We start from the raw sequence: 12,722 nt of genomic DNA, 5'->3' as shown, positions 1-12,722 counted from the left end.
GTGGTGTCTCAAGCCTGTAATCCTAGCATTTTGGGAGGCTGAGGTGGGTAGATTGAGTTCAGGAGTTGGAGACCAACTGGAGAAGAAGAGATCCTGTCTCTACTAAAAATAGAACAACGAGCCGGGAGTTGTGGTGAGTGCCTGTAGTCTCAGCAACTTGGGAGGCTTAGCCAAAAGGATCCCTTGAGCCTAAGAGATTGAGGTTGCTGTGAGATCTAATGATGCCACAGCAATCTACTGAGGGCAACAAAATGAGACTGTTGTCTCAAAATAATAAGTAAATCCTAAAACTATAACATTTATAGAAGAAAATAAGAGAAAGTCTATAATTTTGGATTAGAAAACATTTTAGATAAAAGTCAAAAAGTACAGTGTATAAAAGAAATTTATAAATTAGACTTCATGAAAATTAAGAACATCCCTTTTCAAAACACACTGTTAAGGGAACAAAGATAAGGTACAAACTGTGACAAAATCTTTATAAAGTATGGATCTGATAATGGACTTGTATCCAGAATATACTTTCAAAACTAAAAATAACCTCCCTTCCTCAAATAGGCAAAAGGTTTTTCAGATGCCTCACTGAAGAGGATTTATGGATGACCATGTAAGATGTTTAATGTCATTAGTTGTTTTGGAGAGGACTAGTTTTCTTTTCAGTTTTTTGTTTGTTTTGTTTTGGAGATAGAGTCTTGCTCTATCTTTTGCCCAGGCTAGAGGGCAATGGCCTGATAACATAGTTCTCTGCCGTCTCCCGTTCCTGGGCCTAAGTGATCCTCTGGGTTCAGTCTCCCAAGTAGCTAAGAATACAGGTGTATGCACTATGCACGTTAATTTTTAAATTTTTTATAGAGATGGGTCTCCTTACATTGCCCAGGCTGGTCTTGAACTTCTGGCCTCGAGGGCAGACGATCCTGCTTCCAACTCCAAACTGCTAGAGTTTTAGGCATGAGCCACCATACCTGAACTATCATTAGTCTTTTCAGGAAATGGAAATTTAACTTTAATGTGAAACTAATACTGTTGTGTATAGGAGTTCCACAAAGACCACACTGCCAAACAAGTCAAATTTACAGCAGATTCCTTTTATTGAAGAGCCAGCCGGTGACTGCCTCAGTGTCCCAATGTGTGGTTTCTGAGAGCAGCCCTGAGTGCTTAAGGAGTCAGGTTTTTAAGACTTGTTCTGCATCCTGGTTGGCATGCAGGCTGTCCAGGTGCATTCGGGTGGGGCAGAAGCAAGCATTGTATAGAAGCAGAATTTTACGGTTAGCCATACGTCATACAACTTTGTTTTAGTACTTTCCCTACCTGGTATTGTTAGTCTGGGAATAATTGGTACCTCCTGGTTTGTTTGTCAAGGGAGTTAGTCAAGCAAGAAGTTAGTGAGTACTTTCCCATCTATCTTGGGAGTGAACTAGACTTACTCCATTTTGTTGCAGTCCAGGAATTTGTCAGGATTTAACTGGTATTTTTCTACTTTAGCCTTGGCCTAACAATACTCACTATTAGAGTGGCTAATTATATTAGGTGTTGACAATGATATGGAAGAATTTGAAGTCTTATGAATTCCTGTTTGGGAGGAAAAATGTGTAAACCTTCATTAACCATTTGTTGATTTGTTAAGAAGTTAAAGTTTACCTGCATAACCCAGGTACTCCATTTGTGTGTATTTACCCAAGAGAAAAGGAACTAAAATGTCATTTGAAGATATTTACACAAATGTTCATAGCAGCTTTATTTGTAATAGCCAAATATAGTCAACTCTAATTTTTGTTAACATATAGATGGATACATTTTTGTATGTCCATATTTAATACCACTTAGTAATAAAAAGAAATGAACTGTTGATACCATATATGGATGATCTTTAAAGTAATTATTCTTAGTGTAAGAAACGAGATCACAAAAAAATGCATATGCTTGATTCTACTTACAGAAAACTCTGGAACATGCAAACTAATCTGAATGCAGGCAGCGCTATTGGGGATTACAAGAGAGAGGGTTACAAAAGGCAGAGGGAACTTTCAGGGGTGGTGGATATGTTTAGAACCTTGATTGTGATGATATGAACACTTATCAAATTGTACACTTCCAGTATATTTCAGTTTTACTTCAGTAAAGCTGTTAAGCTAAAAAATAATCCAAATTCTGTTTGTCTTGCATTTTGTACCTTTTTTAAAAAAGTAGAGACGGGGTCTCACTCTGTTGTCCAGGTTGGTCTTGAACTCCTGGTTTCAAGCAATCCTTGCTGCCTGGGCCTCCCAAAGTGCTGGGATTATAGATATGAGCTATTGTGCCTGGCCTGTCTTATGCTGTTTTATTTATTTTTATTTTTTGGAGACAGTGTCTCATTATGTTGCCCTTGGTAGAGTGCTGCGGTGTCACAGCTCACAGCAACCTCAAACTCTTGGGCTTAAGTGATTCTCTTGCCTCAGTTTCCTGAGTAGCTGGGACTACAGGCGCCTACCACAACACCTAGCTAGTTTTTGGTTGCATTTGTCATTGTTGTTTGGCAGGCCCTGGATGGGCTCGAACCCGCCAGCTTCGGTGTATGTGGCTGGTGCCCTACTCACTGAGCTACAGGCGTCGAGCCTGTCTTGTACTTTTTTGTACTTTGGATGTTTTATCCATTTGTGGTTTTGTTAACATCATGCATTGATGATTTGGAAAATAATAGTTTACTGAATATGTAGTTTGAATGTTTTGTTGTATTCTATAACATCAATTATCACATTCACTGATAACAGTATTTTTATCAGAAAAGTCTTGAGGTATTAGAAAGCTTTTAAACCCATAGTGGCAGGTTTTTCAGAATTACTATTTTTTTTTCACTTGAAAGTTTCTGTTTTACTATTGGCAAGAAATACAGTTGTTTTTCTTAGTATTTTAAGTCCAGGAAATGTCTTGTCAGATATCCACAACTGAATAACCCTCTGTCAGGTATTCTTTCAGTTTGATATTTTATTAAAAATAGTGACTAATTGAGAAGCCAACTTAGTTGAACAAAGTAATTTCCATGTGACCACCATTGCACATCACTGTGCAGTACAAATACTTTATTTCCCATTTTGTGACACCTAGGAAGTTGAGATTTAATAGTGTTAATTTTATTTCATCATCAAAGACATTCTTTTTTTTTTTTTGAGACGGAGCCTCAAGCTGTCCTCCTGGGTAGAGTACCATGGCATCACGCTCACAGCAACCTCCAACTCCTGGGCTCAAGCGAGTCTCCTGCCTCAGCCTCCCAAGTAGCTGGGACCACAGGCGCCCACCACAGCGCCTGGCCATTTTTTGGTTGCAGCCATCATTGTTGCTTGGTGGGCCCAGGCTGGGGACTGGAACCCGCCACCTTAGGTGTATGTGGCTGGTGCCCTAGCCGCTTGAGCCACAGGCGCTGAGCCATCAAAGACATTCTTGATAGACATTGGCATTTCTAAGTGTGTGGCAGTGAATATGACTGGTAGGTTTTAACTGCTATTGCTTTTCCACTGTTAGTGCAAATGTTAACAGTGAAGAGGGCAAATAACATACTATTTTTATAAAAGTGATTTTTTTGGGGGGTGGGGGAAGGCTTACTTTGTTGCCCTCAATAGAGTGCTGTGGCATCAGACCTCACAGCAACCTCAAACTTTTGGGTTTAAGCCATCCTCTTGCTTTAGGCTCCCAAATAGCTGGGACTACAGGCACCTGCCACCAGGCCCAGCTATTTTTTGGAGGCAAGTTCTCACTCAGGCTGATCTCAAACTGCTGGGTTCAGGCAATCCACTTGCCTTGGCCTCCCAGATTGCTAGGATTATAGGTGTGAGCCACCGTACCCAGCCTATAATAATGGTTTGGGGTTTGTTGATTCCTGAAAGGATGGTGAGGACTGTCCCCCGTGGATATCAAACTTAGACTAACATTGATAAAGAATATCCTTGCCACCACTGATGAGTCAAACTGAATATTGCTGGTGGAATGGAAAAGATGCTGACTTATAAATTTCAAGTGTGTTCTCATCGTAGCTGTGCTCCAGATCTGCTGTGTTGTCTGAAATATTGGGCTCATCTGTATTATTACAACAGCTAATAACTGGGATATTTGTGCCAGGCACTTGGCTTTACATATCTAATTTTACCTTGGAAACTAAAGATTTTAGTATCACTCCCATTTCACAGGTGGGAATACAGTGGCTTAGTAATTCACTCAAGTTTAACACTGGGACTTGGAAAGTCAGGGTTACAAATTTTTCTCCTCTATGTTTAACCACTAAGCTCTTGGATTCCCTGAAATCAGCCCTGGTGGTTGATCTTAGGCCAAATTCTAAGAAATTGAGTCATCACAGGATTTTGTTTATATCCCTCCTACTACTGTTAAATCTTGGAGCTCCCTTTATCTCTTGGTTAGAGCTCCCTTTATCTCTTGGTTAACTATTTCCCGATATGTTACTGTGTCTTGTCTTGGGAAAATTCTACTTCTTGGCTTACTTGTTATATAGATTTTGTAACACTTCTATTGCCTTTGGTACTGGTCTCATGTCAATGCTGTTACTATTAACCATATAGACGTCAGGAGTTCTAAATTCACATTGTCTTATAAACAGTAATAGCATTATTGATAATGAAATAATATTGAGGATACGATGTTTGATAAAGATCAGAAATTTTGTATTGGAATATTTTCATTCCAATATTTCAAATTGTATATAGAACCAGTACATTGTACCCTATGACTGCATTAATGTACACAACTATGATTTAATAAAAAAAAAAAATATATGTATATATATATATATATATCTCTCTTATTGGGACTTTTGTATCCTGATAAAAGCAGATTACACCTGTTAATTTATTGTTTAGGAAGCATAATTTTTTTTGGTAAGTACTAAATACTTTTTCATTAAATATTGTAATGTCAGTCAGTTATAGAATTCAGAGTTTACCAGTTAGTTTAACAGCCAAAATATGAAATAAATATTTAAATCATTGTATCATGGTGCAGTCGTTTTAATATTATCTGGGACTCTGAAGAAGTACTTGCATAATTTCATTATGCTTATATATCTTGAGACAGAGTCTCACTTTGTTGACCTCAGTAGAGTGCTATGGCCTCATAGTTCACAGCAATGTCGAACTCTTGGGCTCAAGCAATTCTCTTGCCTCAGCCTCCCAAGTAGCTGAGACTACAGGTACCCACTACGATGCCCAGCTGTTTTTAGAGATGAGGTCTCACTCTGGCTTAGGCTGGTCTTGAACTCATGAGCTCAGGCGATCCACCCACCTTGGTCTCCCAGAGTGCTGGGGTTACAGACATGAGCCACCACGTCTGGCTGAGATGTGTGTTTCTATGCACAAGTATGTATGAAATTTCAGGGGAAATTTGCCAATAAGTGATCTAGCAGTTGACTCTTAACAGCATTTTACTGAGTGACTGTTGTTTCAGAGAAAGGAATTTCCTTGAGTTGCTTAAAGAATAAGTAGAATTTTTCTTAGAGAGGTTATCAGTCCTGTTAAATTTATTCACACTTTTGATGTGATACAAGGTCAGTTTTATGTAAGGTTAGGGTTGAGACACTTCTTCAGTAATTTAACTTGGATTAAATGCCATGTTTATTAGAAACAGGTCTGTCATGATTTTAAAGAACCAGTGAGGATGAAAGAAAATGCCTTTCCCATGATAAATAAGATTTAAAAAAAGTAAAAGTGTAAAAAAAGAAAAAGAAGGAAATATGCCTTTTCATATAAGGCTGCTGATTGTTTGAATACTATTTTATTATAATTTCACGCTTTTACCTGTACTTGATCCCGGACGTACATGACTATTTGCATTAATGTTTTCTTCTAGATTTTTAATATTCTTGATTATTTTCTGTGTGATTCTTGAGTTCTCTCATTTTTCTCATGCTCATTTTTTAAAGTAAAAGTAGTTTATCTGAGATGAAATTATAGCCTACAATTAACTTATTTTAAAATCCAAAGTTCATTGTAATTTAGCATATTTATAGTGTGTTATCACATCCCTCCATGGTTTAAATTGTTTCTTTCACCCTAGAATGCCCTGTAACCATTAAGTAAATATTTCCTATTTCTTCCTTACACCATCCCTCCAACACCTACTGTGTTGCTTTTTCTCTTTGGATTTGTCTGTTCTGGATATTTCATATAAACTATTACACTATTTGAGACCATTTTGGGGGGGGTTCTTTCATTTAGCATGGTATTTTCAAGGTTCTCCCATGCTGAAGCATATCTATCAGAACTTCATTTTTTTATATGTATGGCTGAGTATGTGGTATGCATATACCACTGTTCTTTTAACCCTCATCTGTTGATATTTGTGTTTCTACCTTTTGGCTCTTATGAATAATGCTATGATAAATACATCCAAGTTTCTGTATGGGTATATATCTTTATTTCTTTTGAATATATATCTAGTTGTTTAATTGCTGTGTTATGTGGGTAATTTCATGTTTAACTTTTTTTTTTTTTTTGCAATTTTTGGCCGGGGCTGGGTTTGAACCCACCACCTCTGGCATATGGAGCTGGTGCCCTACTCCTTTGAGCCACAGGCACTGCCCTTCATGTTTAATTTTTTGAGGATTTGCTCAACTTTCTCACAGTAGCTACACCATTTTATATTGCAGTGTATAAGAATTTGTATTTCTTTACATCCTTGAAGTTAAACATCTTTTTGTGTACTTATTGGCCAATTGTGTTTCTTCTTTGGAGAAATGTCAACTTACATACATTGCCCATTATTTGAGGTTTCTGTCCCTTTATTGTTGACTTATAATGATTCTTACATTTTTACTGTTACCAGAGGTATGATTTGCAATTAGTTTCTTCCCTTTGGTATGTTGTTATTTTTGATAATGTCTTTTTAAGCACAAAAGTTTATATACTTTATATTTTTATAGACCTGAGAATTTTATACAATAGTATATGGAAATCAGGGGTATATTGGCTTTCTCAGTATATACATATTTTCTATTAAGAAATTTTATAGTCTTGAACTTCTGAATATATAGTAAGTTGCTTTATTATAACTTATATTGGAAGAATATAGTAGAGTATTTTACATTTTATTTTATTTTATTTATTTATTTATTTGGCTGGGCTGGGTTTTAACCTGCCACCTCCTGCATATGGGACCAGCACCCTACCCTTTTGAGCCACAGGCACCGCCATATTTTAAAATTTACATTTTAAAATCACATGGTAATAAACCTCAAAGGATATTAGAAATGAGAGGATATTCATATCTGAGGAAATGTGAATGATGAATATATAGAAAAAGTCTTATATTTGTAAAACAAAAGCCAACTTTGAAGTATTTGTTTATACATTATTTTTTGAAGTGTATTTTATTATTTAATTTATTTATTTTTGAGACAAGAGTCTCACTTTGTTGCCCTTGGTAAAGTGCTGTGGCATCACAGCTCACAGCAACCTCAAACTCTTGGGCTCAAGCAATCCACTTGCGTCAGCTTCTGGAGTAGCTGAAACTACAGGCCCCTGCTACAACACCCAGGTAGTTTTAGAGACGGGGTTTCATTCTTGCTCAGGATGGTTTTGAGCTCCTGAGCTCAAGTGATCCACCCACCTTGGATTCCCAGAGTGCTCAGATTATAGGTATAAGCCACCATGCCTGGCCTCAAGTGTTGTTTTATACTTGAGATATTAGTCAACTTTTTTTTTTTTTTTTTTGAGATAGAGTCTCACTCTGTCACCTTGGGTAGAGTGCCATGGCATCTTAGCTCACAACAACCTCAAATTCTTAGGCTCAAGAGATGCTCTTGCTTCAGCCTCTCAAGTAGCTGGGACTGCAGGTGCCCACCAGTAGCCCACAAACAGGTGCCCAGATGGGTTTTTTTTTTCTATTTTTAGTAGAGATGAGGTCTTGTTCTTGTCTAGGCTGGTTTTGAACTCTTGAGCTCAAGCAATCCACCTGTCTCAGCCTCCCAGCGTACTAGGATTACAAGCCTGAGCCACTGCGCCTGGCCCCAGTCAACATTTTTATGAGGGAAAAAAGAGCTTGTGTCAGTTATGTTTTGGGTTTCTATTCAAAATGCTGCTATTACACCAACATCATACTTTGACAATTTGGAATAAGTAGTTCTTTGTTTTGTTTGGAGCCAGATAAAAACCTGTATAGCCGAGGCAATTCTTAGTAATAAAAACAAAGCTGGAGGCATCACTTCACCAGACTTTATTACAAGTCCACAGTGATCAAAACAGCATGGTAGTGGCACAAAATTAGAGACATGGATATATGAAACAGAATAGAAAAACCAAGAGATGAAACCAGTCTCTTAGTGCCATCTGGTCTTTGATAAACCAAACAATAGCATACACGGGAAAGAATCCCTATTCAATAAATGGTACCGGAAGAGCTGGATACCCACATGCAAAAGACTAAAACTTAACCTGCACCTTTAACCACTCACAAAAATTGATTCAAGATGGATAAAATATCGAAATCTAAGGCAGGAAATGATTAAAATCCTAGAAGAAAGTGTGGGGAAAACTCTTGAAGTTGTCAGCCTAGGGAAAGATTTTGTGAAGACGACTTCTTGGCAATTCAAACAACAAAATAAATAAATAAATGGGAGTTAATGAGACTGAAAAGTTTCTGCACAACTAAGGACACAGCAGTCAAAGCATATAGGTAATCTTCAGAATGGGAAAAGATATTTGCATGTTATAGATCTGACAAAGGCTTGATAATAACTAGGATCTATAGAGAACTCTAATCAACAAAAAAAGAGCTAACAGTTTCATCCTTCACTGGGCAAGAGACATTAACAGAAGCTTCTTTGAGGAAGACAAAAGAATGGCTAACAAACACTTGAAAAAAATGCTCATCATCCCTAATCATCAGAGAAGCAAATCAAAACCACCCTGAGATAACTCCACATCACAAAACCCCAAAGTTGCAGATGCTGGTGTGGACGTGGAGAGAGGGGAACACTTTTATACTGTTGGTGGTACTGCAACTAATACAGCCTCTTTGGGAAGAAGTATGGAGAATCCTCTAAGAACTCAAATTAGATCTCCCTTTGATGCCTGAGTTTCACTACTAGGGATTTACTCAGAAGAAAAAAATCATTTTATCATAAGGAAATATGCACTAGGTTGTTTATTACAGCTCAATTTACAATTACCAGGACATGGAAACCACCTAAATGCCCATCAGTTCAGGAATGGATTAACAAACGGTGGTATATGCATACCATGGAATACTACTCAGCCATAAAAACGATGGTGACTTCCCATCTTTTGTATTAACCTGGATGGAGTTGAAACATTCTTCTCAGTAAAGTATCACAAGAATGTAAAAACAAATATCCAATGTACTGAATACTGACATGAAGCCAGTAGACTGTCTAACTCACACCCACATAGGACAGAAAACTCATTTCAATTCAGTTTGGGGAGTTTAGGGTACTCCTGAATGTGCACAACGTTGGAGTGTATGGCACACCTCTGGGGTGCAGGACACAATTACAATAGGGACTCTACCTAACAAATTCAAATAGTGTGATTTGGTTGTTTGTATCCTCACGTTAACCCGAAATTAAAATGGAATGCTGCTGTTTTTATAAATGCTATAATCTTTTCTAAAAGAAATACAATGATGATGAGTTTCTTCTTAATTACTAAATGACTTTAATGTTTATATATAGAGTCTTTTATTCTTCCTTTATTAACAAAATAGTAATGGTCTGATTTTCAATTTTAGATATGAATATCGTGTAGAGATGGTTCACCAGTCTTGCAATGATCCTACTAAAAATATCATTCGAGAATTTGCATCTGACTTTGAAGTTGGAGAATGCTGGGGCTATAATAGATTTTTCCGTCTGGACTTACTTGCAAATGAAGGATACTTGAATCGCCAAAATGATACAGTGATTTTAAGGTAACAGGAAACATTTGATACTTTGGCTTTTATTGTGGGGGAATAACATTACCAGAACTTTATTTCTAAACTTCAAGTCAGTGACAAGATAAAAGAAAAGACATAATAAACAAACAAAAATCCTCATTTTAAAGTCCATTCATTGAACAAAGATAATACTAAAATTTGTACTAATTGTAACCTTAACATGTTCTTAACTGTTTACTTTCACCAGTCCTTTGTAGTCCATATATAATAAAAGTCGAAAACTTGTTTGACATCTAGTTAGTAATTCTATCAAAAAGGAAACTACTAAGCTGGTACAGGCTTGTAGTTTCAGCTACGTGACAGGTGGAGGCAGGAGAGGAGGCAGGAGAATTTCTTGAGCCTAGGAATTTGAGACCATCCTGAGCAACGTAGTGAGATTCTGACTCAAAGGGAAAATAAGGAAACTACTATTTTAGTAAATGTAGTAATAGCCTATTTAACTATTAAACTTTCAGCAACCTCACGATCTGGAAATATAAGAACAGTGAGGGATCAAGTGCTTATGTTTGATTGGGTTTTATATAATTAATTTTATAAAATGACTTTCAGTTCTTTCAAGATAACAGCACATTAAAAGTAAGGAAATAGAAATAAGGTTGATGAAAATGAATAGTTTTCATTGTTGGTATATGATTGGTAAGAAAGCAGAGAATGTAAACACTATGAAACAACTTCCCTATTTAATGTTGGGTTAGCCTTATATGTCAGAAGTTTGGGGGCATCATACATTACATTATATTATAATTTAATGATCAAAGTGAGAACCAGATTATTTAAAAAAGATTCAAATGTGTTCTGAACTGAGAAGTTTCAGTGTATTTAAGAGTTTAAGAAATTGGCTTGGCGCCTGTGGCTCAAGTGGCTAAGGTGCCAGCTGCATACATCTAAGGTGGTGGGTTCAAATCCAGCCTGGGCCCACCAAACAATGACGGCTGCAACCAAAAAATAGCTGGGCGTTGTGGTGGGCACCTGTGATCCTAGCTACTTGGGATGCGGTGGCAGGAGAGTCCCTTGAGCCCAGGAGTTGGAGGTTGCTGTGAGCTGTGATGCCATGGCACTCTACCCAGGGGGACAGCTTGAGGCTCTGTCTCAAAAAAAAAAAAAAAAGTTTAAAAAATTTTCATCAAAGCCGTTTTGCAAGTTTTTTCCTTTAGAATGATGTAATACACTTCTAAGTTTTACTTATTCTGAGCTCTTTGTTCTTAAGCATGCTAGGTAATTGAGTTGTTATATCAATGTTACTGTTAGGCATTCTTCATGGCTTTTCTGAGGATATAAAGAAGTGAAAAAAGGGATATGATTTTCACAGAGAAAACATTGTTTTTTGTCATTTTCTTTTAGGGGGATTATTTTAGTTTTATTTTATAAACTTTCAGGCTTTTATTTTGGTTTTAAATTATTTACCAACAGAAATAATTGGTTGTTATGTCACGCTTCATCTATAGAGAGGATTGCAAAATTATTCAAAGGTTTTACCAACCTCCCTACAAAAGAGCTATTTTTTAATATCCTTAGTCCCTTTTTTATTGGAGTCATAATAATGTTGAATCTTTCTGATGGTTGTGTATGAGAGAATTTCTTCTTTTTAATGCCCTTTTATCTGGCCCCTAGGTTTTTTTTTTGTTTGTTTGTTTGGGACTCAAAGAGGGTACAGAGAATTAGGTTGCCCTGATTAAATTTTTTAGGTAAAGTCCCTCTTATAATTATGTTTGCCTTTAGTTTTTTTCTTTTTTTTTTTTACAGACAGAGTCTCATTTTGTCAAGATGTCACAGCTCATAGCAACCTCTAGCTCTTGTAGGTGATTCTCTTGCCTCAGCCTCCCGAGTAGCTGGGACTGTAGGCACCTGCACCATCACCCGGCTATTTTTTGTTGCAGTTTGGCCGGGGCTGGGTTTGAGCCCATCACCCTTGGTAGAGGGGGCCAGTGCCCTACTCATTGAGCCACAGGTGCTGTCTTGCCTCTAGTTTTTTAGTTAGGCCATCTCAGTTTATAACAAAACCTTTTAGATTTGTGTTTGAGTTCAGGAATATATTCCTGTTGTGATGCTTAATTGTCAATTATTCAGCAGCATTTCTTGACTCTGTACCCTGTGACTAATACTGGGGCTATAATTACAAAGAAATAGACATGGTTTTTGTCCCCAGGAAACTCAAGATGAAATGGGCAGTAAAAAGCAGAATTTACTACTCTATAAAATAATGTCTTAATAGATAAATAAATTTGCGGTGGGGTTCATGGGGGGGGGTTTCAAATTATCCTATTACTTGTAATATATATTTAATGAAAAGATTACTCAAAATTTTAAGCCTTAGTTCAAGATTTGAGTGGCATTTTATATATTCTAATTAGAAAGGTTTTTAAGGCTTTTCTATCACTTTGTGTAAGTAGTTTATTCTTTCATTAAAAGAAAAAGTTAACTTTACCTGCTTTTTGCTTTTGTTTTAATGGCACAAATATTTAAAATGTGCAATGTTGACCAACAGTTTCAATAGTCACTAAAGAAAATAACTTGTCTGAAGATCTCACTCTAATGTGTCTCAGTGACTACTATCCTAGGCAGTATCCACTTAGAGTAGTGGTTGAATGAATCATCTCTACCCTTTCATGGATGAATATTCTTGACTAAAATTAGATATCTACTTCAGATAAGTATTAGATGATTAGTAGTTTCTAGGTATAAAGTCCTATAAAAAACTGAATGGTACCTAACTTAAGGATGAAAGGGGTGAGAGAGATATAAAGTTCCAAATTAGTTTTGTCTCTGGTTCTTCTTTTCTTTTCTTTTTTTTT

At 36.8% G+C, this 12,722-nt stretch overlaps 1 protein-coding gene across 1 annotated transcript in view; it reads left to right on the top strand.

Moving 5' to 3' along the window:
- TRIM37 (tripartite motif containing 37) overlaps positions 1-12,722 on the top strand; it is a 144,889-nt gene that overhangs the window by 75,304 nt on the left and 56,863 nt on the right. Inside the window, exon 13 of the mRNA XM_003795582.3 lies at positions 9,724-9,903. Coding sequence (XP_003795630.1) covers positions 9,724-9,903 — 180 coding nt within the window. The remainder of the gene's footprint in view (positions 1-9,723; positions 9,904-12,722) is intronic.

This window comes from Otolemur garnettii, unplaced genomic scaffold (genome assembly GCF_000181295.1).
Source record: "Otolemur garnettii isolate 467f Iridium unplaced genomic scaffold, OtoGar3 scaffold00094, whole genome shotgun sequence".
Lineage (NCBI taxonomy): Eukaryota > Metazoa > Chordata > Mammalia > Primates > Galagidae > Otolemur > Otolemur garnettii.
This window is presented reverse-complemented; position numbering and strand designations above follow the sequence as displayed.